Raw genomic sequence first — 26,714 nt, 5'->3', positions numbered from 1 at the left:
TACATAATGTTATGATCCTAGCCTGTATTTGGATGTGATTGGTCTGCTTGGTGTGCCCAGCAAAATCAAGAAGATTCTCAGCAGAGCTGAGCAGGAGCGGTTAAAAAGTTGGTTGCTTTTGTTGTTTGCTACAAAGTATCGGCTCGTTTGCAAATGACACATATTGCATATATTGTTCTCCTGCCCATGATGTTCTGCAGGGTGTTTGACTTTGTAACGCTGACTCGTGCATGTACTGCACTTACTATGTTCCAGTAGTTTTTAACCCTGTAGTTTAGCAATTTAAAGGAGTCTATAACATAAAAGGAGGTTTGTTTTGTTCTTTGACAGTGATTCTTTTTCCTGATGGTGAGGATGCAGGCCTAGAATTTTACTTGTTTCAGCTTCATATTCATTCCTTCCACATGTTCAAAAACCTTACTGCACCCCCATTACCCAGCAAGCAGGTAGCCTGTAAAGCTTTCTCACTTATTTTGATGATAATCAAAGAGATCTCTTCTCTGATAAGATGCAGAGATGTCTCTGTGGACTGCTCAGTCCAAAATCTCAATTTTGTTTTTTTATACGAATCATTTAGCAAAAAGAGGAGTTCATACAGGTGAGTCATGGAAAATAGGAGCAATACTGCAAATATGTCCTGGTCCAGTGTTTCTAATTTTTGAGTTAAGTTATACTTTTTGTATTATGGCTTTCTGGTTGTATGTTAATTATAGTTCTGGTTTTTAGGTTTTCTGTTCTGTTTCTGTGTTTTCACTGTGTTCCACATCTAGTCAGTTTTGCCTCTGTGCCTCATGTTTCCTCTGTTCCCAGGTCTGTCATGTTTCAAGTGTCTGTGTGAATTGTCTCATGTTTCCTGTTTTATTTTGATAGTCCCTGTCCTGCGTGCAGTGTTTCTAGTTTTGCTTCCCCTTGTCTTGTTACGTTTGATTACTCCCAGCTGTGCTCTCGTCCTGTGTCTCATTCCCTCGTTTTCCCTCACTGTATTTAAGCCCTGTGTTTCTCTCTGTCAGTGTTGCTTTGTACCTTTACCATGCTGTGTGCTTTTTCCCCTCCCTGTTCCTGGTTGGGTTCTACCTCTGTTCCCAGTGTCTTAGTTCCTTGTCATTACTTTCTTGTTTTCTGTTTTTGAATTTTTGGTTCCTAGTATGTTTTTGCTACAGTGCAATAAAGCTGCCTCTTTTAGTTCACCCTTGTGTCTTGTGAGTGCTGCTTTCCTTCATCCTATCTGCCACACAGCACACCTTGACAAAATAGCTTTAACAATGTTTCCAAAGTTTTCCAACCCACAGTCTCATTTTGTTCTGCTGCCCCTGCACCTGAAACTGTAAGTTGTGAGATCAGTAGAAGCTGATTAGGCTTGAAAACTGGTAGAGTATATGACAGCATAGAGTTGGAGCATTGGGTAGTATTTTAGTCTATTGGTGTTGAGGCGCTGTTTTGGACATTTTGAAGCCTCAGCTGTGGGCTGTTTGAGCAAGAAGAGACCATATTTGTATTAGAGGTTTTCATTATGAGCTAATGATAGCAAGCTTGATTAGCAGGCTGCATCCAGAAATTCTATAGGTGCAACACACAGACACCTGCTAATTGGTGATAGACTAGAATTTTACTCACCAAAACCAAAGCACAAAATTCTTGAGTGGTCTAATTATTAGTTAATGGACCAACAGCACAAGTATGAAGGGAGGGTCAAACTAAGTATATATGAGCCAAAGCTGTTTTCATACCAGGATGTAAACATGACTTTTATTGCTGTAAAGTCTGGCATTTTAAAATGGGATTCTGAGATCAGACCTTTTTGGCAGTTCAATGTGGCAGTTGTTTTGCTGCTTCGGTATACCCTAGACAAGTCAGTCTATCACAAGGATTACATTTACCACCACATACTCTTGCATCAAAACATATGATCAGTTTAGAATGACTTGTTTATCTAATGTGCATGCCTTTGGACTATAGGAAGAAACCCCCACAAGTAGAACATGCAGACTCCACGCAAACAGGCCCCAACCAACCACTGCTGAACACTGCACCTCCCTCTCATCATGGCAGTACACATTCAGTGCATTTGAAATAATTAAAACAGATCTATTAAAACCCATGCAGTATGAACACAAGTTAAAATTCAAGTGTTTAGGCACTCAAACCAGAAGCCGGATATTGTTGTCCTTGTTCTGTTGTATCCCTTCACTTGACCCAAAAACAAAATGTGGACCATTTCACTCTGTAACAATGACTCAGTCAGTTACTCAGCCAGACTATTCAGCCTGCCAGCCATCAAACAGTGAGCCAAGCATCATTTGTCTAGCCAGAAAGTCAGGTAGACCACTCTTTCATGCTAACTCTCTCCCTCAAACTGAACTGTCCAACAAGCTTGACAGTTTGACAAACGTCCAGTCAGCTCATTGCTCCATCAATCATCTGTTCAAACCTCTTTTCCTCAGACAGACTAGTCATCCATCATCCAAAAGTTAGACACACATCCACCCAACCAGTCAGTAATTTCACAAGTCACCTCCGGCCAGTTCAGCAGGTCCGCAGCTCTCTCTCTCTGGGTCAATGTCAGACACCCACAGGGTCTTGGTGCAGCCCTTCCACAGGCCATAGTGGGCTGTCAGACAAGTCTGCAAAACAAAGACCACAGATCTGTTGATTTAAAATAAGAGGTAATATCTTTTGCTATCGATCACAGGGTTTTGCCATTTGGACCAAACAGGCTTTCATTTCTAAAAGGAAATGACTGTTTAGTTGGGACTTTACCCCGTACTACTTCTACCCTGGACAGATAATGTCTAAGACACTCTGACACATCTGTTTATCAGTGAAAACAGCAACATAGCTCATGAACAGAAAAAAGTCTGACTTTCACCTGATTGTTATAGAAACTCTTCGGTGGTGCCAGCTCCACCCAGAACTCAGTCCCGACCCCAAGGACTGTCAGGACTACACCAACAATGGCGACAAAGAATGCTAATTTGATCTGGTGACAAAACAAGAACAAGAACAATTTAAGTTAACATAAGGATTTTTTTTCATAAATGTACTGTCACTGGCGTGTGCTCAAGTCGTGAGGTGTAGTCAGTTACAGTGTCCCTTACACGCTGCCCTTTAGTCTCTCAATGTTAGCGTTCATTCCCAGATTATACAGTCTATTCCTATTTGGTAGGGACCCACACCTGCCAAAATCTAATACAAAACAAAAGATAAATTGCAGACTAACTAATGTGCCCCATTTATATAATATTTTATTCACAGCATTGTGCAAAAGTCTTGAAGTACCATTTCTTTATATTTTGCTTGGAAAATTGGGACTAGTTGCAATGATTATTGAAGCAATGCAGAATATAAGGCAAAACCAGACAGCTTGTACTCTCTTAGGCAACCTTTCTTTTAGTAGTCTTCAGGAATATCCCTAGCCCCACTGGCTAAAATATAGGCCCAAACTATGACAGAGCCTTCACCAGCTTCACCATTTTTTTTTCTTTGTCATTATGCAAATGACCAGATGTTAATTCAAAGAATGTGTAATTGCCAATGCCTCCAGTAAGATAAATTTCCAGGTTATTGCTTATAAATAACTTTTGAATACCGTCAAATTCAATGTTGTGACAAAACGGGATGTAAACATCTTAAATAAATATGTTTAGATAAAACTAAATATACTGCATATATATGAGAGAGAGAGTATTTAATAGAAAGTTAAACAAGCAAGTTAATGTAATGAAATGAAGACATCACTTTCAGTTTGTCACATATTTATTTATTTCTAAATGTATTTTTAACAGTAGTTTTTAGGGCATTTTACTGAGGATGTATTGATGAATTTGTTGATTTATTTCTGTGATTTAAATTTTGTCAGTTTTGATCCTCCATACGATCCAAACAATAAATGCAGCATAGAAATAGGCCTCCTACCCATCACTCCTACACACAGCACTACACAGAATCAAAATGGTGCTTTCAGAGGTGTCTGGCTGAGCTCAGTTACATAAAATTACATAGATTATTTAGACTAAGTCTGTAAAGCACATAATGCTGACTTCTTCACTCATAAATCATAGTGACCAAACAAAGATATGTCCCATTCCCATTTTTTCTCACTGCCTCACGTTGTCAGATGAATGACGGACAGCAAGGCCAGAAAATTGTTCTAATAGTAAAATAATACAATTTTGAAATAGGAAAATTCATAGCTTTTCATAGTCACATACCTATTTTACACCTATAGATTGCATTTCAGTTAAATTTTTATTACCTTATTGTCAGATAACTGAAATTAATCTTTTCAAAATATGTATTTTCTAATATTCAGAGCCATTTTCTGACCCTGTGGTGTGTTCCCTGTACCTTGACTTCACTTAAGGCAGCTATATGATTGATTGGTTCTATTACCTCCAGACTACGATCATGCATCCAGAAGGTAAACATACATCCACACGATATAAAACCAGTTACCTTTCCCTCCTGGGCCTCACTCATGGCATGTCCTGTTGAAGTTGTCCTGCGGCGCTTGTTCCCACCAAATGTACTGCGTCCACTCATCAGGCTGGCCAGACCCCCTGCACCCTGGGCTGGTCCTCCTGGTACAGGCCCACCAGCCACTCCGGGGGTCCCTGGGCCTACAGTGCGGCCCTCCTCGTCAGTCACAAAAAACGTTGACCACATTTTGAGAAAATATAAAACTACCAAGGAAGCTGAGTAGGGTCCAGTCTGTGGTCTAACTCGATTTGGGCTTTTCTTCAATTCAAGATTAAGAGTAGAGCAAAAACAGAGGAAATGGCTAGTTAGAAATTGAAAGAAAAACAATTAAAATGTCCAGAATGGAACCAGAAACTAGACATACAACGTCTTTAGCAGGAACAAGTGCCGATTATCCTTCTCTTGAAAAAAATGCTGAGGAATAATGGTGGCTTGGATGACAGATACAAAACCGCTAAGTGAATCATCATGGAAAAAATAAATGATTACAGATTACAGAAGATGTACTGAGAAGAGTATCTTCTGAACATCAGTAGAGGTAGGTCAGGAGAGTAAGAAAGGACATTTCCTAGAATGAAAAGAGGGAACAAAGAATCAAAAACTAAGAGCCATTAAATATGTTTATATCATCATAAAAGAGGCTTCACATACAGAATGTGCATAACATGCAAGAGTCACAGAAATATTCAAAAGTGTCAGCTAGTGATTTTGTAAAAGGCTTTGTTATATAAAATAGTATTTCAGTAACAGAAAATCTGAATTCTCAAATATACATATACAAAGTCAATATTAACTTTTTCTTATCTTTTTGGACATAAAAAAGCATTAAATCAGAATTCTGAGATTAATCTCAGAATTCTGAGAAAAATGTGAGAATTCTGAGAAAACTTTTTTCTCAGAATTCTGACTTTAATCTCAGAATTCTGAATTTTTTCTCAGAATTCTCACTTTTTTCTCAGAATTCTGACTTTAATCTCAGAATTCTGACTTTTTTCTCTGAACTTTGACTTTAATCTCAGAATTCTTTTTTCTCAGAATTTTTTTTCTCAGAATTCTGACCTTTTTCTTAGAATTCTGAGATTAATCTCAGAATTTCTCTAAATTCTGACTTTTTTCTCTGAATTTTTTTCTCAGAATTATGACTTTTTTCTCAGAATTCTGACCTTTTTTCTGAATTCTGAAAAAAAAGGTGTGCCCACTTCTTTTTTTTTTCCCTGGTGGCCCTAATCCTCTTTCATAGTTTACTCACTGAGACCAGAAAAAACATTTTAAAAATTCAATCACGTCAGGTTTTCTTGCAAGACTCATGTTTTTACTTTAATGAATCAAGTAAGATGGTTATTTATGTCAGTGAACAATATAAAAGTCCATTATGAAGTCTCATTATCCGTATATTATCAATTCACCCAGGTGTAAATAAGGTCAAACTATCCAAAAATAGAAACTTTCATGAATGTCATTTGTTAAATCTTCAAAGTAAAAGAACAGTTCACAAGACTCTAATTGGGCCATAAAAATGTTAACAAAAACACTGCTTCTTCTATTCCTGTGTGATCTGAGCCCACATGAAGCAGCTGTTCTGTAACAAAAGTCCACTGTAATTTGAGCCAAAAAATGACTGCATTAAATAACCAGGATTCAGTGCTTTCATCAGTGCACTTAAAAAACAGGAAGAACACAATACAGGAGAGAACTCACAAATAGTAGAAATCAGAAATAATTATCTGTGTCCTGTTCTCCATTTTTCATAAGGACACTAAGCCAATATGAAAGCACTTAGCATGGTGGTGTCATAATCAATTATCTATTTTGACATGTTGACAGCAAGCACATAGAGAAATAGTCAGCATAGTGAAATCTTAACCTGCTATCTATTCTGAGATACTTTGTGGTACCTCAGCGACACTCATCATGTTCAAGACACGACCAATTACCTATTCTGAGAAACTCTGTGATATGAAGTCACACAGACACATCGCTGGTGAACTGAGTCTTAAACCCTTTGTTTCTGGAGGGGGAATGAAGCGGCTGCCCCGCTGAGTTCCACCCGGATGTGGTGACAACAGACACAACATGCAACCCTGTGTCTTGTTAGCAAAAATGAAACATGTTCCCTGGGGAGAAGACGCAATTTTACTTTCATATCAGCATCTACCTTGTGAACAAGATAACAAGTCACAGAGTGCAGGCTTAGCGAAGTTTTCAGTCAGCTTTGTGAAACAGAGATAATAAGCCACAACAACACAGTTGAATATAAACATATGATCACATTAACAGACAAAATCCTCCACTTAATGCACATCTTCAAACTTTAAACCCTTACGTATAATAATGCACTTCATTATATTGATTTATCTCTGTTGATTGTGAAAGCTTCTTGCACAGTAAGTAGAGTTTTTTTAAAACCTCTTATCGCAGGGCACAGAAGGATTTGAGCCTATCCCAACTGACATCGAGCACCCTGGACAGGGCGCCAACCATGCATATTTTCACCTTTGGCCAATTTAGTACCACTAATTAAACAGACGCATGCAAACTCCACAGCAAAAGCTGATCAGCAGGCTATGCTTTTTGAGTGTCTTAATGACATCATTAATGCCACCCACATTTATACATTTTGATGCAGTATTGTTCAATCAACTCATTAGCTTAATCTAGTTTCATTATATGACATATTGTGAACAACACAATGCCAGATTTTCAGCTGATGAGTTAACTATACCAATAATATTGTGAAATGTGTAGACATTTTGAGGGGAATGTGATAATGAAGATCATCAGTTTATTCTATATTTTTATTATTTTACAAATATTATAACAATTTTACAGTGATTTGACAGTGCAAATTTATGAACTGCAAGGCAATTTGTGCTAATAGTCAAATTAGGTTGTAAACATTAGGGGCTCTCCACATAGTGTGGCCCAGATTAGTAACACAAAGCCACAAGTCAGAAAAAGTAATTTGAAATAGCTCTGGTTAGCACACACGTTTATCTAATGACAAACATTCAACATATCTTCTTATATAGCATCCATGTTATCTGCACATTTTGACTCAAATGACATTTGAATACACCAAAGTGTAAATGGTTATCTTTCATTAATAGGTAACATTACTCTGGTGTTAAGATATTTTCTAACAAGATTCAATTTTTGTTCAAAAGCACTTTTGTGCCTGATTTATTCGTGCATATGTGCTGAACTGCAACTTTTCTACCTAATCAAGTAAAACTAAAGTTAACTCTGCTCCTGAGAGGGCAAACAACAGCAGCAGTCTTTATAAAAACATTTATTGCATTTTGTGGTATAATTTATCTTTGTGCTGACACTCCTATAATAATGCCTACATAACACTGTAAAAATGACGTAACAATACACTGCAGGCAATTTGTCAAAAAGACAGTGGTGCAAAGTGGTCACTATGAGCGTCCATATCCAAAGCAACAGCAAACACACCTACAACAGCAAAACATCATTGACATCCTTAACTGCTCGTAGCTGGTTTAAAATATTTGTTGTGTAAAGTGTCTGGGCACCTGTTTAAAAATAATAATTAAAGTCTGCTGTCCTTACTCATCAAAACCGATCAGGTCTCACCTTATAATGCATCCAATATAACACGCTGGAAAAGCAGCATTGAAGCACGAGCAGGAAAGTCCAGCGTCAACCTTTAACAAGTTCACTCACTTTCTTAGTGAATCCAAAAATAAGCCAACATGGAACCCACACAGACACGCACACGCACACACACAGCAAACACCATAAACACTCTGTAAAGGCAACGTTTGAAGAAGAAGCCAGTTCAGCTTTATTCCCCCACCAGCCCAGCCCCCTTCACACAGTTCAGCAGCCAGAAATTATCATGCTGAAATTAGACACATTAGTTTCACTTTTTCACTCTTTAACACGTGCTGCACGCCTGCTTCACTGCGCTCGCCGCCATCTCACGAATATCACAACAATGACATTAACAAGTTGCTGACCTGGTTTTTGTGTGTGTGGTTCTGCTCGGAGTGACGGAGGGCGAGCTGAGGCCGGGAGAGGGAGTGATTGAGGGAGGGGAAAGTGAAAGGGTGAGGGGGGAGGGGAGGGGAGGGAGGGGAGGGGAGGGGAGTATAGGTCAAAGTAGCTCAGTATTGCATCTGAGGGGGGGGTAGATGGGGTAACATGTGCTCATGTTTGAAGGAGGAGGTGAAAGAGAGATGACGCGTGCGTGCGTGTGTGTGTGTGTCTGTGTGTGTAGGTGTGTGTGTCTGTGGTATTCAGTCACACTGTAGCTTCTGTAAGCGAATCTGTTTGTTTACGCTAACATGGACAGTTGTGTTGGACAGCTGTCTCAGCTTCAAAATGTACTTGTGCGAAAATGAGCACACACATTCAGACCCATCCCCTTGACCGTGTGTCTGTGTGTGTGTGCCTCCTCTTTCTATTTTTGCTGCCCACCTGTTAATGACACTAAATCCGACCCAGGGGAAAGGGCTGCAGCAGGGGGCTTGTGTCAGCTCCGCCCTGGCTGTGAGGTTCATGTCTGCGGCCACAGCTACGATCCCGCTGATTGAAGAGGGAATTGTAGATTCAACACCTCAAGTAACACTGCCGGTTAGCTGCCGGTTGGCTCGCATGATCGGATGTTAGACTGGTGAGACCAATTCCACCAGACAGTGAAAACTTGATAGCTTACTGCCAGCTGACAGCAGCAATGAGACACCTTATCCAGTTTGTTTGTTATAACCAATTTAAAGCATTTCCGTTGGTCTTTAAGGACTATTACGAAACTTAAAATGAACCCAGCAAACATTTGGACACTAAGAAACACTGGTTGACCAACAACTACTTATTTTATTTTATGAATTAAAACAAAAAAGAAAAACAAAGAAAACATTCTGATTTCTGTGGACGCAATGGAAAGTCTGCAGCCAGGGACATTTTGCTTTGGATTCCATTTTATTCTCTTGAACGTCTGGATGGAAATACTGAGCAGAGAAGAAAGCAAGTAAGTTTACCATGCAACAAATATACATTAATGTTATAAACCTGTTGTTTACATCATTAAAAATCTGAATCCAGTAATACTTGTCTATGGATCTTGTGCTTGTTCCTGTGCTGACATGATTAGTGCCTCTGTTTTGTCCTTCAGTACAGCTTTGTCCACCCACTGGTAGGATTTCCGGATGCAAGCCACTTTCTCTATTTGCCGGTGGTACATACTGTGCAGGGGTCCTTCCATGATGGTTCGTCCTCTCAGAAAGGAATTGGCAAGAATACCAGAGGAGCGAAACAACAGCCACTGGTAGACAGAGCCGTCACCCAAGACTGCAAGACCCGGCTCCCCAACCTGTGCCTTGCCTGGATTGATTACAAGAAGGCCTACGACTCGATGGCCCACACCTGGATCCTGGAATGCCTAGAACTATACAAGATCAACAGGACCCTAAAAGCCTTCATCAGGAACTCAATGGGGATGTGCTGAACAATACTAGAGGCCAACTTCAAGCCCATAGCACAAGTCACCATCAAGTACGGGATCTACCAAGGAGATGAGCTGTCCCCACTGTTGTTCTGCATAGACCTGAATCCCCTCAGTGAGATTATCGACAAGACCGGCTACGAATACCGACTACAGTTGTCAGCCACCTCCTCTACATAGATGACATCAAGCTGTATGCCAAAACTGCAACCACCAAGTACCTGCAGAGGGTCAGGCAAATCCTGATCCGGGCTATCAACACCTACACCCTGCCCGTGATCAGGTACCCTGCTGGGATAATAAGTTGGCCAAAGGAGGTGATAGAAGCCACTGACATCAAAACAAGGAAGCTCCTGACCATGCATGGTGGTTTCACCCCAAGTCCAGCGCATTGAGGCTGTATGCTAAGAGGAAGGAAGGAGACCAGGGACTAGTGAGTCTCAGTACCACAATCCAGGATGAGACAATGAACATCCACAAATACATCAGGAAGATGGCCCCAACCAACCATGTGCTCAGTGAATTTTTTTTTTTTTTCATTATTATGCATCACTGTCAGTTTTGTTTAGCTGGCTGAGAATGAACAACAGTTATCTGGTTTCTGGACATGTTTCTTTTCCATACACATTGTGTTACTGCTATTGGATTCATATGCTTTATTTGGTGTTGGTGTGAGTATTAGCATAGTTGTGCAAGAAATTGAAAAGCTTGACTAAAGCATTATTGCTCCTGACAGTCATCAACTCAAACAATCAAATCGATTGTTATTATTCACATTTTACTTACAGGAGCTCTAAGTAGGATTCACAGAAACAGTGGTCAAACAAACCCTCCCTCCAAAAAACAATCCAGTAAGAAGGCCTCTCCACAAACAAAGCAGTCTCTAAAACTAAGGTGATGTTGATATCGTAACAAATACATGTTTGTGGGCTCTAGCTCACTGTGTCGCAGTGGTACAAGCAGTTTGTTTTCCAACTGTCTAATCAGAGGGTCAGTGAATGGCTGGTCCTCCAGCTGCCAGAGGGAGAGAATACTGCAGTCAGATGTGCCTGGCATTGTGATAAACTGTGTGTGAACAAGCAAGAAGGTTAGACACAGAGGCTGACAAAGATGGATGACTGAGTGTGAGGGAGAAAAAGAGAAGATCAAGTAAAAGAGGTGAGGAACTTGGAAGAAAGAGAAGAATCATAGAAAGATAAACAGAGACATGACATGCCCAGACAGTTCACCTCACTGCTTAGGCAGAGGAGCCAAATTAAAATGCAAAGGTGGCTGATGGAGGCTCAGAGTTATGAGTTATGATCAGGTTTTAGCCACTAGAAATAGATGGGTAAATGCTGGTTTGAAAATCATGTTTCACTTGAAATGCGTTTTTGTAACTGAAGACGTTACACATAAACATTGAATGCACACTGTAGATTCAATAGTTGGATTATGTGATGATTTACACTGACAGTTTTGTTTAAAAATATAGCTAAAAAGGCTTCTGTGTATAGAAGAAGAAGTTAGGAAGACAACAAAAGGGAACAGATTTTTTTTAGGTAGCTCACTAAAGTCAAAGTCAAATTTATTTATATTTCACATTTCATACAAAAGCTGTTCAATATGGTTTACGAAGACAAAAATAGAAAATATAATACTTACAATAAAATGTATTTTTCATGTAAAAGCTACGAAAAAGAAAAACGTTTTTCAGCCTGATTTAAAATAACTAATAAATTCTACACACCACAGGTGTGAGGGGAGTTTATTCAGCAACTGAGACACATGAAAACACTAAATGCTGCCTCACTTTGTTTGGTTCTAGTCCTAGGAGGAATATTAAGTATACCTGTTGCTGAGGACCTACGAGGCCTAGATGCCTTATAGCTTTCAAGTAGGTCAGTAATATTTTTAGGCCCAAGGCCACTGAATGTTTTATAAACCATTAGCAGAATTTTAAAATCAGTCCTTTTACATACATATAGTCAATGCAACGATTTCAAATTTGATGTAATATGATCCATTTTCCTGGTGTTGGTCAGGACCCTAGCAGCAGCATTTTGAATAAGCTGCAGCTAATAAATTGATTTTTTATTAAGCCCAGTAAAAACTACATTACAATAATCTGGGCTACTGAAAATAAGTGCATGATTAAGCTTTTCAGTATCTTTCTTGGCCACAAGACCCTTAATTTTTGCAATATTTTTAAAGTGGTAATAGGCTGATTTAGTAATGGTCTTTATATAGCTATTTTAATTCAGATCTGTGTCCATAAGATTTTAAACTAGCTCACTGGGATGAGCAGGTGACCACTGCTGCTTGTCACAGAGCAGCAGGCCCAGGTTTGAATCCGACCAGTGGTACTTTGTCACATGTCTTCCCCTCTCTCTCTCTCCCCCCCACTATAGCTGAAAAGAATTCTGGCTCATTCATACACTAATTTATTGAATACATTTACCTAGTAAGTATAAAGGACTAGAGCTATAAGGTAACACTGAAAAATAAAGCTGAGTATCATCAGCATAACTACAATACAACATATTATAATGCTTCATAATCTGAGCTAAAGGAAGGATATAAATATGAAACAGAAGCGGTCTGTAACGTAGTTTGTATTCAGTGGTTGAGAGGAGGCGGCAGACACTCACGACCACACTGGTACTGGGAATTCCACAGTGCTTGTCCTTTAATACACACGCTCTTCACCAACCTTACAAGGCCCGGTTGAACGGCTGCTGTGTTATCACACATGAAGCGAGCAGTGTTTATACAACCCGTAACATTACTTTGAGTTAAGGAGGTAAAGATATGAGGTCCATCTCAGTCCATGCGTCCATGTGCATGCATGTTTCTCCCACACTCTACAGAGGGCAGTGACTTGTGACATCACTAAACATTAACTTGGGTTCTTTTAAAGGGACACCACACAATTGTAACTGTTACAGGTCCCAGAACAGAACCCTGAGGGACGCCACACATAACCTTCATTTGGTCAGAATTATAGAATGATACAAAAATAATCTAAATGTGTCACATAAGATTTAAACCAATTAAGCACAGTTCCTGAGAGTCCCACCCATTTCTCTAACCTATCAAACAGTGTGTTATGATCAGCCATATCCAATGCAGCAGTGAGGTCAAGCAATATTAAGACTAACTTTTGCTGCATCATTATTGAGCTGAATATCATTTAAGACTTTGATAAGAGCAGTCTCAGTGCTGTGATATGGTCGAAATCCAGATTGAAAAGCACTGAGAAGGTTGTTTTCAAGCAAATTCTTTTTATTCTTACTCAGAACAAAGTTCTCAATTAGCTATGCTAAAAATGTTAAATTAGATATGGGCCAATAATTACTAATTATCCAAGTTGGATTTTTTTTAAAATAAATAAATAAAATAGGTTTAATTACTGCAGTTTTCAGGGCCCTAGGAAAATGCCATGATTGAAGAGATATATTAACTATCTGCAATAGTTCTGCAGATAGTTAGCTACATAATTAAAAAGGTTTGGGGGGTTTTTTAACTGGTGGACAATATATCTAAAGAGCAAGTTGTAGACTCTGTTGAACTATTTCCGGCAAAGATACAAAGTCTAAATGTTTTAAATTTCTTAAATTGTTAATAGAATAAAGGGGCACAGGTGTTATTACTATATCGCCTGAAATTGAGACACCAACATGGACGTTGTTGATATTGTTATCGATGATCTTTGAAAAAAAAGGTCTTTCTTGCCCATTTCAACTTTTGATTATGTATCTGAAGACTTTGTTCATAATTATTGCAATGAACCTGCAATTTAATTTTCCTCCACCTACATTCACAATGTCTGCACTCCCTTTTCTGAGTTCTAACCATTAAATCATTCCTCCAAGGTGACCTTTCCCTCCACAGATAATTTTGGTCTTAATCGGAGTAATAGCATCCATAACAGTCAAAGCATGAAGGTTAAAGCCATTTAACCAAGGTCATCAAGAGAATCCAAAAGCAAAGATGATGGTGGTGTATACGCCTAAATAAGCTGTGGACAGGTATTATCATTGATACAGCATTTTTTTAATCATTTTAAACTCATCTTTACCAGTACTAATACAGACTGTGATTTTAAATGAGACACAATAATGATCTGAAATGCTCTGGATATGTCACATGTTGAGAGCATGTGACATATCCAGAATATGTCACATGCTCTCCAAAATATGTAACAATTCTCCAAAATATTCTCCAAAATATGTAAAAAAAAATGTGCATAATCTAAATGAATATTAAATATTAAAATCTCACATCAAGACAACATTAATTCAAATCAACATTAATTCAAATGTATAAGTGTATTGTAAGCATGCATGCAATTAACCTGCTATGTTCTCATCTTCCCTCAACATGTATCACCTGGACACTCTCACCAGTGAAGCTTAAAACCCTCTTGGATGGAACATCAACTCTAAACAAGCACAGATATGCAATGTGTATAGAATGAACTCAACCTGTGAATAGAATGAATGTGATGACAAATATATTCAATGCAATATGAACCCTGTAAGAAATATTACTGATAAAATAATACTGTAAAACATGTTATTAATGCATTTATCATAAGGCAGGTTATATGGTAACAATAAAAGAATCTCTGAATCCCAGCAAAGGTCAGAGAACTCACTAAATAATACTGCTTTGTTTGACTTTCCTCACTTGACTTTTTTATTCTACCATTTCTTGAAATTGGAAAAGGTTTGCACAGCAAACTTTAGAGAGTTCAGTTGGAATTACAGAAGACTCAGAGCTTTGTTCAAGGACAGTGGATACTCAGCATTAAGGGAAAGGAGATATTACTTATTCATTTTCTTCTCCCAGTTCACCCAGCCAATCATGAGATATGTTTCTGTGACCTTCTGGTGCAGCGCTACCAGCTTATTAGCATAATATTAGTTTTAAATAACGGTACTTGATGAAATAAATGTAGTCATGTATTATTAAAGGAAACCTGCATGCGTATATGTCCCATGTGCAGTAGTGACCTCAACCAAAAGGTGGCAGTACCTGGCAGAGAGGTCTATAGGGAGAGAAGGGTGAAGGGTGTGAAACTAAGCTGCTCTGATCCTTAAGGCATGCAGGGAGTTAGGACCCTGAACCGTGAACTTGTGTACTGCAGTGAGGTCTAATGAGATTACACCAACACGATGGGAGAAGAGGATACATCAGGGTGTGTGAACCACTGAGGGTGAGCCTGCCCAAGTTCGGGTATCTCGAACACTGTTATTCTGGTTCATTTACTGGTTCCTGGGTCATTTAACCCTGCGTCTTGAGTTTTAATATATTTTGATGTTTATGGTTTATGTTTAAGTTCATTAGCTTATCTAAGTTCATTTCTATTTTTCCTATGTTGACTTATATAGTTATAGTTAATTGTTTATTAGATTCTGCTTGTATCTTCAACCCCTGTGTTTAAGTCACCCTTGCCCTTCAAATGTTTCATGTCTGCCTGTCTTATGTTTCCTGTTTTATTTTGAAGGGGTCTGGTGTCCCATGTTCATTGTGTTTAGTTTCACTTCCCCTGTGGCATCATTATGTTCATTCTAATCAGCTGTGTTTTCACTTCCCCTGATCACCTCCTGTGTGTTTTCATTCATTTGTTGGCTGATCTTCTGTTATCCTGCCTTGTTCCCATCCATGCATTGTTTCCAGGGTTTTGAATTCATGCCAAGTCTCCATGTTAGATTTCTATGTTCATGTTCATGTTCATGTTCCATGGTTAATATGAGGGCCCGGTGGCGCCAGTGTCCGGCAGCCTCGCCTCTGTCAGTGCGCCCCAGGGCAGCTGTGGCTACAATGTAGCTTGCCATCGCCAGTGTATGAATGTGTGTGTGAATGGGTGAATGACTGAATGTAGTGTAAAGCGCTTTGGGGTCCTTAGGGACTGAGTAAAGCGCTATACAAATGCAGGCCATATGTTTAGCCTTAGTTTACCCAGTTTAGGTTGAGTTTTCGCCCTTGCCCTTTGTTTGTATTATTTTTGCCAGCCTTAATAAATGGCTTGGTTTTTGTTACACCAAGTTTTGTCTCTTCACCTTCCCTGCACTTGGGTCCACCTTCTCACTCCCACACAGTCAGCTTCTCTGCCAGACTGTGACAGATGATTTGGGCTTATTTTGCAGTCACAGGACCTGCACACCTTACAGTCAATTATCAACATATTCTAGTCAAACTTGAGGCTCTCAGTCAAACAGCTGAAGCTCAACCAACATTGAATCATGCAACATGAAAATGATCTCAAGCAGGGCAAAAAATCGACAACAAAATGGCTGAAAAAAAAAAAGAATTAAGGTGTTGCAATGGCCCAATAGACTTCAGTGCTATTGAACTGGAAAGTTTGGGGAGAGCTGTGCATTAACTAATGCTGGAAAACCTCAATGTACTGAAGCAACAATGTAAAAAATAATGAGCATAAATACGTCCACAAACATGCAAAAAGTCAATTTATCCATCCATTCGATTTAGGGTCACCGGGGGCATGAGCCTATCTCAGCTGCACCGGGCAAGAGGTGTGGTACGACCAGGACAGGTAGCCACTCTGTTGCAGAGCTAGCACAGAAGGGGCAGAAAACCATTTATACTTGCATTCACACACATGGGCAGTTTAGAATAACAAATTAACCTTACCCCACCAAGTGTATGTGTTTGAACTGTGGGAGGTGTCTGGAATACCTGGAGATAACCCATACAAACTCCACACAGAAAGGCCACATGGGGGACTTTCTTGCTCTGAAGCAACAGTGCTAACCACAGTGTTGCCCTTGATTAAAAAAAATAATAATAATCCCTTCAAGTTATTTGCTTCTGAAGGTGGTTCTACAAACTATAAATCTTGGGGTTCACTTAAGTTTTCCACAGGACTGCAGTGGTTAAAAAAGGTTTTAAATTATCATAAGCATGTTATTTAATTGGAAACTGAACTGCAGCCACAGACACTTAAAAGCTTAACATATCTTTAGTTCTCTCCCTTCTTTGTGTCTCTGCTGTTTTTTTAATTTTCTTTTGTCTCCTGGGAGAATCTCTCTGTGTCTCTCATTGTTTGTGTCTGTGTGGTTATAGTCACTTTTATTTTGGTAATCACTTTCTTTTTGCATCTAGTTGCTTCGCTGACTTTTTTTTGTCTCACGCCCCTGTGATTGTCAGTTCCTCCCTATGAGATTCCCATGTGTTTATATTTAGTCTTGTGTCTCCTTTGTCAGCTGGTTTGTTAACTTCTCCTTGCTTACCCCTTTGTGACTCTGAAAAGTTTGAGTGTAGGTTTTGATTCCTGTTAGTTTCTTCTTCTGTTTGCCTATTTGTTGGACGCATCCTGGATCTTCCCCGCTGTGCTTTTAGTTGCTGTTCTTTCACTTGTAACGTCACTAAAAATATTTTTTGTACGCCAGTCGAGCTTTCTTGTTGTCCTTCATGCGAGTCTTCATGTGAACCCCAGTGACATATCTTTTTAAGACGAGGAAGACACCTTTGGTACTGGCGTTAGTCATTGTCCTCTACGTTTGTTTAGGGCAATGTAACTGATATAGACAATTACATTTAAAGTAATGAGAGAGTTTGGAATCTGCTCAACTGTATTCACAACGCTGGCTCCAGGAACGCAGTACTAAAATAGTTCTTGGCCAAAATATCTCACTGGCATTGATTTGAACAGGATTCCTGTATATGTAGCCAATCTGTATATTACCACAGTGAAGGAAGTGTTGTGTCTGATGGCTGCTCCACTGAATCAGGATTCTGAGGTTTCTGTGTTTCTGTGTTCTTTTAACAGCCACTGCCTCAACAAAGAAATGGGCAAAGATATGAAGTTTGAAAAGATGAAAATTCTTATTTTGAAGAAACAAATGAACATGATGGATCTAATCAAGTCCAACCTTCTCCATAATCTCCCTCTCCCTTTAGGTCTCATAGCCCAAATGCAAATCAAGGCAGGCAAAACTAAGTAGTATACACAGCCTATGTTCTTTGTTCTTCAGTCTCTCTGTAACCTTGTGGTTTATCTGTGCGCTGTCTCCATCATCAGCTCTCTTTCATTTTCAGTTGTTATTGTCCAAATGACAATTAGACATAATCATCCGTGTGCGTCATTGGTGACCTGCATGTCACAGTGCAAATCATGATTTTAACGCACTCTTCCACTTGCTTGATGATGTTTTACAGTTCTTATGGCAGAACTATACTCAAACAAAACGAAGCTCTTTCATTGGTCATGACATTCAGACACTGACCTTCTTTCTAAAGATACGCTGAGCAGAGTTTTAAAGATGTTGCACATTTTTACCGCGTTCTTTGTTTAATCTCTTTATGCTGCATACGAGCATTTCAAAGCCTTGGAAAAAAAAAAGGATTTGGTCAGTAATTCTTATTGGAGCTTTTCCTTCCCTATGCCATGTCCTGGATGCTCCCTTTCCCACAAGTACCTACTTTTCAACCCCCTACACCAGAATGTGGTCCTGTAGAGACAGAGCCCTTAGTGCTGCTGAGCCTATTGTCTGGGACAGACTGCCCTCTAATCTCCAACATCATATCTGAGCATTTTCAAAGAGCACGTGAAATGTCATCTATGCCCTGATGCCTTGGTGCACAGCAACCCTGGATTCCTTGAAAAGTGCTATAAATCGGAGTTATCATTATTATTATTATTAGTGTTATTGTTATTATTATTAAGGACCCCATGGTTGCCACAATACACAGTTGGTCCACTCTACTGAGTGATCCTTACTTAAGGGAAACAGTTTACTGTCTCTCAGCCTTCTCAACTTGATGGTACTGCAAATGTCATCTGACAGCTTCTTTTTTATCTTGTCACAATTCCTACAGCTGCTAAATGTTTTTGTCACTTAAACTTAAACACACACCAGTCAGCCACATTATTAAAAGTAGTGAGAAGTTAAGTGATGATCTCACTTACAGCGAATTCATGTGGATGTTAATTTGACACATACAGCACAGTAAAACCAAACGACTAAGCAAACACTCCACAGTAGAAATGGCACTCGCTTAAGGAAGCTGCTTCCTGCTGCAGGACATTGTATCCTGCCAAGGTAGAACTTCAGGCTGGAAAACTAAGTTACCTCCTGAAAGACTTCTAATTGCTTACTCATTTACATAATGTGGCTGTATTCCTGTCAAATATTTAGACTTTAATGGTAAATGGACTGATTCTTATATAGCGCTTTTCTACTCTCCCAGAGTACTCAAAGCTCTGTATACAACATGCCACATTCACCCAATCTCACAAGCACTTTCTCTATACTTAGTGCTGCCTAACTACATTCACACGCATTCATACTCTGATGGATGCATCGGAGAGCAACTTGGGGTTAGTATCTTGCCCAAGGATACTTGACATGCAGAGAAGCCAGGGATTGAACCACCAACCTTCCGATCAGTTGGTGGCCTGCTCTACTTCCTGAGCTACAGCCACCCCTACCCCTAAATTAAACCACTACATACTCCATAATATGGCTCACAGCTCAAAAGTACAGCTAAATATTGTTTTGTTTTGTTTTTTCAGCTAAATTACCAGAAAAGTAAAGTATAATTATATTTAACTATAATTATTTATTTGGTCCTGTAAACTTGATTTTATGGTAGTGCACCTGCCTTAAATTGTATGTATGTTTAATATAATTAAGTCATTTCAAATAAAATAAAATAATGAAATTCAAATCAGTTTACATTTATGCACTGCCTTAATACACTTAGTCACCATTTCGCTTATGCAATAAGCCTTAAAGTTAGACTCTGGCTATGTGCAACTATAGCCAGTAACTGCCTGCTAAGCCTCAGCTCCACCTAATCCAGTGGTTCCCAAAGTGGGGGGCGCGTCCCCTAGAGGGGGCGCAGAGCCATTGTGGGGGCCAGGGTATGAATAGAAAGAAAAAGAATGCTTGGACACTGCTAGCATAATGGAGAGGTCTTTGACGGGGCTCCCACACAAACGCAAAGCAGAAGATGAAGCATCGACAAATATGCTTTCAAACCAACTTCCTCCCAAGCCAAAGACTAGAAAATAGAAAATATGGTGAAGCATATCCTCCCTTTGGCTTCACCTGCACAAGTGCCAAGGTAGGTAACCCTGTCAGAATTTGTTTCCCCTGCGTCGGGAGCAGCGCTGGGCTCTCCAAATCACAGACAAACAGTATCCCACATTCTTGATTTTTAGTTCACAAACACTTTTTTAAATGTATTAATAGCAGTGTTGAATATTCTTACACAGTAAACAACAAAAAAACAACTATACGTAAAATAATTACACCATAATAGATGGTTTGTTAAGTGGTTTGTTTTATTGCAACCTTTAATTTATTGCAGTTTACTTTTATTTGTTTAATTGTTTACAAAAGGTTTGAGGTGTGGAATAAAGTGCAATGGAATTTGAAAAAAAATATGGGTGTGTGTGGTTGGAGGATGTGTTTGTGCGGGGGGGGGGGATTTTCTTGTAAAACAAAGGGAGGCCTAGCAAAAACGTTTGGGAACCACTGATCTAATCAATCTAGTGAACTCGACCTCTCGCTGTCTGAGTCTATGATTCAGCTTTCTAACCAATACGGTCATTTTTGGTTAAATAAAGTTTTACAGGTCTGCTGTCTCATAGCTTAATACAGATTATTATTACGTAGGGCATTTGTTCGGAAATGGCACTGCAAGCTCTCAAACTGTCAATCAAATGTTTTATCAGATTGCAAAGTTTTCTAATCCACACTTTGCACAGAAATATTCAAATTTATTCATAGTTTCATTCCTGTGTGGTTGCGTTTAATACGTACTTATCTCATTCTGAAAACTATTATGTATCTGTCAGTCCTACACTGACTGAAATGCTTTTACCACATGAAGAGCTTTGTTTCATTCTGGCATGAATGCATTTGGGAGTAAAATAATATTCTGACGTCCGTCACTCAACAGCACTAGAAAGAGAGCGAGAAAAGGCAGTTGGCATGAAAAATAGTGCAATTTTTCAAGATAGGCACTCAGCTAGTTTAATTATTTGTGATCCTACACAGTCCTACTCAGAGAATTTATCATCTCCAAGGGTGATTTGCATGTGATTACAGAAAAGAGAAGCTATCTTATTTAAAACTAGTGAATATATGTAGTGGTATTTGTCAGTGGATGCAGATTACAATATCAGAGAAAGAGAGTGAAATTAATCAATGGACCTCACACGCATGTCATATATGGACTGTAGTTGTGGCAATTTGTGTACAGTAATTGCAATATCAATAATATTAATAATAATATTAACACTATCTGCTCCATTAAGGGGCATCTATATAGAAAGTTGATGAAAACCTGCGACTGCCTCAGCAGGCAGAAAACGTGCTGATGGGGAGCTCCTAAGTTAAACTTTTGTCAACCTCCAGAGGAGCGATTGAACTGACTATCAGTGATTGTGCAGGATACTGTTTACTGATTTATAATGGCCACTAAATAAACTAAAGGGTTTCCTAGACAACCAGAACATACAACATTCACTAGCAACTAACTATCAACAACAAAGCAGTCGTCTGTGGATTCCCCTTTAAGGCTCCTCTGTGGTGGTTGTGGTCAGGAGTTCTAAGTGTGCCAGAAACTGCAGTTCCTTTAACAGCAACCTGGTTCCAAACTGGAGTTGACCCTAATTGTTTGTGGTGTCAAGTCGATATTTTATGTGTGCAGCTGTACTACTCACTGGGATATTTATGGGTCTGTCGTAAATGCCGTGTCTCAAGAAGAGAAGCAACTGTCTCCTTACGGGTTCTAATTGTGTCCGTCTTACATATCTTTTATCATAAGCTTATCTTAAAAAGTATTAGTTCACTTCCTTTTTTTGTTGCATATATTTCACACTTACTTCAGTGATCTTTGTATATTGAAATTTATTCAATCATCTAAAACCTGTAAGTACTAAATGAAATTTATAAACATGTCATTTATTCTTGATATTTATTTATAATCACCTCTGTTATCCTTGATATTTCTAATTGAGCGATTTGTATATATTAGTGCTATTTTTTAAATTTGTAAACTCTGTAACATATTGTATTGTTCAAATACTTTAGTCTGTTACTGTCTTGGAGCATCTGTAACCCACATCATTCCCTTAGGGATTAATAAAGTATCCAAACCTGCCTGGCCCTGTGTGAGAAAGTAATGACCAGTTTTGTCTTCAGTTTGTGTCACTGGGATCTCTTCTTATACATCAGAACAAGAAAAAAGAAAAAAAAGCAGAAGTTGGGGATGATTTAGAGTTAATGTCAGATATGAAAGATAAAAACAAGTGAGTCTATAATATTGCAATTTACTGAAAACTTATGGAGATGTACTTACCTGAAATTGAAATGACCTGATGAAATTGAAAATCTTTAGGTTGAATCACAGGATTTAAACCTGCAGCAGTGAGGAAATGTGCCAAGGTGCAGTTTTGCCTTTTCAGTAAGTGCATTCAAAGAGGCTTTCTAGACCCTGACTTAAAAGATTTGCACCATTTAAAGCCTGTTAAGATGGTAATTAAGAGTCGATTTGTTGTGGTTGAAGTTAATAACCTTTGGGTATTATAAACTTAGACGATTACTTACACTTTCAAACATGACATGTTTATGCATCTTTTAACAGTTTTGTTTGTGTTTTTTGTCGTTGTTGTGATTATAATGTTGCATACAGCATCTGAATAATATCTTAACTTACACAAATAAAGAAAACAAATAAATAAATCAGATTTAACAGATACTTATATAAAATATATTCAAGTATCCATCTTCATGAAAAGCCTAGAACATGACTGATTCAAGTCAGTGTCATTTGTTATTAGAGCAAAATTTTTTAATGTTTTATAACAATGACAATTTTAATTATATATTTGGGGTATTATTTATTTCTTTATTTTGAGAAATGGGCACCCACCTTTGACATTTTGGCAGTTTATGTTGTTTGTGTATTTTTTTGCTTGTTTCTATGGTTGGAACAAATCATATATGACCTAATCTGAAGGTTACAATAATAACATTTAAGCGGTTGTTGGCTGTCTCTGTGTCTGTGATGCCATAACCAGAATAACAGGGGTCAGGGCAGGGAAAAAGACCTGGATTTAGATTGCCTGACTGCAAGCCGGTCAGCTTGAAACAGGCTTATGAAACATGCTTACAGGCTGAGGAACAGTCCAGACCTGAAGGTAAGCTGTCAAATTTACTGGTGTGATCTCAGCACAGACTCGTGGACAACATCACAGTTTTAAACAGAGCTGTAAACATGAATTAACATAAAAAAGAATTATATGTTAATTTCTCCAACATTTTCACATTCTGGGATAAAGTAACTGCTCACCAGTGTGCACTTAGGGTGACAAGCACTGCACAAGGTTTACAAAGTTAGATTATGAGTTCTATGTTATGAGCAGATTTTATTAGGTTGTATTATTTCTAAAAATGGACTCACATTTTTTGCCTGAAGACTCGTCCACAAATCTGAAACTAATAAAAGCAGAAAACATGAGAAACTAGAGGGAAATATTTTCTCTAAAAATAAAAAGTCAATTATTGGATTTTACATAAATGATTTTGTTTTGTTTAATGGAATGATTCTTTTATCTCTGCTTCACCCCCAAAATATGTCATTAAGAGAAGCTTTTTTCATGTTTAATGTTTGATTTTGTCCTACAGAGTACTTTTACAGACAAGTGACTACATGACATTGTAGACTGGTCTCCAGACCTCAGTCCAACAGAAAATTTGTGGTGGGAGCTGAAGCTTCAAGTTTTTTAAGTGACAGTCAAGAAACGTGAAGGATTTAGAGAGTTTCTATCAAAACGAGCAGGTCAAAGTTCCTCCTGAGACGTGTCCAAACCTGGTACCAACTACAAGAACGCCTTAATGCTGTACTGACCAATATTTTGCCAATGTTTTGCTTTTGGATAAAATACTTGTTTCGCTCAATTACATGCAAATCAATTTCCAACTTTTATGTACTGTGTTTCTATTTGTTTCTCAATTTTTGCTTGATATTGTGTCTCCCCCCATTCAAATGAAACTACCATAAAAATTAGAGACTGTTAATTTCTTTGTAAATAGCAAACTTACAAATTCAGGAGGGGATCATAACACAGAAGCTTGGCCTAACATTAGCATTTTAATTATGCTGATAATGTGTAAGCTTGCTAAAAATAAATAAATATTTTTCCCCCACAGAGCTTATTCTCACTGATTTTAGGTGGTCTTTTCAGGTTGGATTACATTGTACACTTATTTATGTAAACATCTATAATGTGATTGTTGAACATTTGATAAACAGATACAATTCTAACAATTAAAACATTTATATAAAAAGATTTAGCCCCTTACTACAGTGTGTCAGGTGTTAGGGACCAGAAACGGTGGGATCAAATACTTTGCTGTAGCTTTTATACTGAGCTTAGGAAGAGAAAAACCATCTTTATTATAGCCTCAGCTGTTTTACAGCCTTGAAACCCATCATCTATCTTCTGATGGAGACAAAGGTCAGTGTTTTCAGAATTCTGGCACAGCCGCTCAGTATACAGGCCAAGATTTTTCTTCTGTGCAGCAGTTTAACAATGCAGATAAATTAAATTTAAAGAAATAACTGGAATTTTAATGGTGTTCAGACTGTGGCCTGTTTTCAGAATTATATTTTGGCCATGGGATTTCTTCTTTGACTCTATAAAAGTCGCACTAAAAAGCACCTGGCCTCTGGCATCAACAGTCTTGTCCCTTGCCTACATTATTATGTATGTTCATATGCCGATATCAGTGCACAGAGATCGCCTGATGCAAAACTGAGCTGGTTACAATATGAGTGATGATACTTATCAAAGAGTGTTCATCACTGGGTTAAAAGCAGCCTCTGAGAATGCAACAGAAAGAAAGATCTGCCTTTTGAACAAACATTAAGCAGCATCGTTCAAAATCATACCCGGAGAAATCCACCAAAGAAGCACAGAAAGCTTCTCTACACCCACATGCAGGTTCAGAAAATAGACCAGAATACAATGCAGACACAAGAACTGTTACAGTTTGTCCTCACTTTCTTTTCCTAGACTCACTTAACTTTCACACTTTTGTTCTTACTATCACTACCACACTCCACCCACATCTGCAAGTACACAGTGAGCTCTCACTACAGGTGGACAATATGATCTAACATTAACATATTAATACTTTGTTCTTTTGTCAGAGCCTGTAACTACACTCTATTACTATGGGTTATTCCTCAAACAGTGTTATAAGTCATGGTTAATTCAAATCAGAGAGTTTTGAAAGCCACACTGCATTTTTTACACTTGGTCTGTCTTTAATGTTCTGCTTTTCAGCACAGCTTTGTTCACTCTTCCTGTGCGTTTAAAGAAACTTTGTGTTTGTTTTGATTAGCAATCTGTTCCTAATTTCCAGTGCCATCATCATGCTAGAAAGCAAGTTCAGCACAACCTTCCTTGTCTGGTCCAGGCTCTATGCTTCAGATTCTGTGCATGCTCACATAAATGGTGGCTTTGACATGTCATTTGGCTTCCTCAGTGCAAAACGACCTCTCCAAGGTGACAGCTTTAGTCAGAGCCATTGTCAGACGAACAGGTGAAAAAGCCATATGAAGAACAGGCTGTAAATATATAATGATGAAAGCCAACACAGGTGCTGCAAACAGGGCAAGAGAGCAGTGCTGGCAGAAAATCATTAATCATGTGAATTCCATCCAGCCACACTTTTTCCACAGCACTGACCTCCACCGTCCCCACCACCTCCACCAACTCTTCTGGGTAGACACCAAGGCATTCCCAATGACAAACATCTGTCCAGCATGTCCCAGGTCTGCCCCAGAAACTCATCCTGAGCCGTTTGTGGATGTGAAGGAGCAGCAGCTCAAGTCTAAACCCCTCCTGAATATCCTCAACTCTCCACTCGCTAACAATGAGTAGTCTCCAGATTCACCAGTTCACGCGTTCACCAGTTCCCAAAGATATTTCTCCAGCTCTTGTGAGTTTATGTTAGTGTATTTCTAACAAGGCGGCTGAACTTTCAACTTTATACATTTGAACATTATAGGTTATTCAGTGCTTCCTCACTATATGATACTCATAACATTATAAAGCATAAATCATATATATACATTTGAATCCGAAAGACTGCAAATTCCTCTGACTATGAAATAAAAGTACACACAGACTGTGCTGCTGTACCTTCACTGTGCAGTCTCACTCAGCTGTATTTTTCACAGGCAACAAGCTATGCAAGTACAAATCCCTTCACACGCAGAACATGTCCTCCTGACATGAATCACTCGAGATGTGGCAGTTTCAGCAAATTTTAACCTCTGTCCTCCAAACATAACGTGCTCCAGGTTCTGTGTTCAGCTTAGCTCATCATGGTGATCCAGCCAGGCAAAAAGGTAAAACCAGAGCCACCTTCAAAACACTGCCTTTGGGCTCAACAGTCCTCGCTTATTAATATTTCTTCATCGTACAGCCCTCAGACTGCCTGCGGCCATGATGACAACAACAGCTCCTACTGTGTTCTTCTGCTTTGATCTTCCATTGTTTTGTATGCAGTGCAGCTACAGTTTTCTAAGGATAGTTTGGAGCACTTGTGTTACTTTTAAGAGAAAGGGTAAATGGGCAATGACAGGCCCCCTGTATTAGAGGTGAGATAACTGTGTCCTAGACACATGCATTTTCTTTCGAAAACATCTACAAAACTGCTCAATACCGTCACTTAGTTTGTTGTTGCTGTTGTTGAGTACACTAAGGACACCATTAGGAGTCCTGAGAACCAGCCAG

At 38.8% G+C, this 26,714-nt stretch overlaps 1 protein-coding gene across 4 annotated transcripts in view; it reads right to left on the bottom strand.

The window, feature by feature from the left end:
• The window catches only part of cacng6a (calcium channel, voltage-dependent, gamma subunit 6a), a 45,232-nt gene that overhangs the window by 6,687 nt on the left and 11,831 nt on the right, over positions 1-26,714 (bottom strand). The window contains exons 1-5 of one of the 4 annotated variants that reach the window (XM_003452715.2): positions 8,460-8,536; positions 4,841-5,044; positions 4,453-4,734; positions 2,867-2,977; positions 2,513-2,621 (exon numbers count right to left, since the gene is read on the bottom strand). In XM_003452715.2, the coding sequence (XP_003452763.1) occupies positions 2,513-2,621; positions 2,867-2,977; positions 4,453-4,662 (430 nt within the window). In that variant the 5' untranslated portion in view covers positions 4,663-4,734; positions 4,841-5,044; positions 8,460-8,536. Of the gene's footprint in view, positions 1-2,512; positions 2,622-2,866; positions 2,978-4,452; positions 5,045-8,073; positions 8,357-8,459; positions 8,537-26,714 lie in introns of those variants that run through there. The other 3 variants (XM_013276099.1, XM_005457548.4, XM_005457549.2) reach the window with 3 other exon arrangements.

This window comes from Oreochromis niloticus, linkage group LG22 (genome assembly GCF_001858045.2).
Source record: "Oreochromis niloticus isolate F11D_XX linkage group LG22, O_niloticus_UMD_NMBU, whole genome shotgun sequence".
Taxonomy (NCBI): domain Eukaryota; kingdom Metazoa; phylum Chordata; class Actinopteri; order Cichliformes; family Cichlidae; genus Oreochromis; species Oreochromis niloticus.
This window is presented reverse-complemented; position numbering and strand designations above follow the sequence as displayed.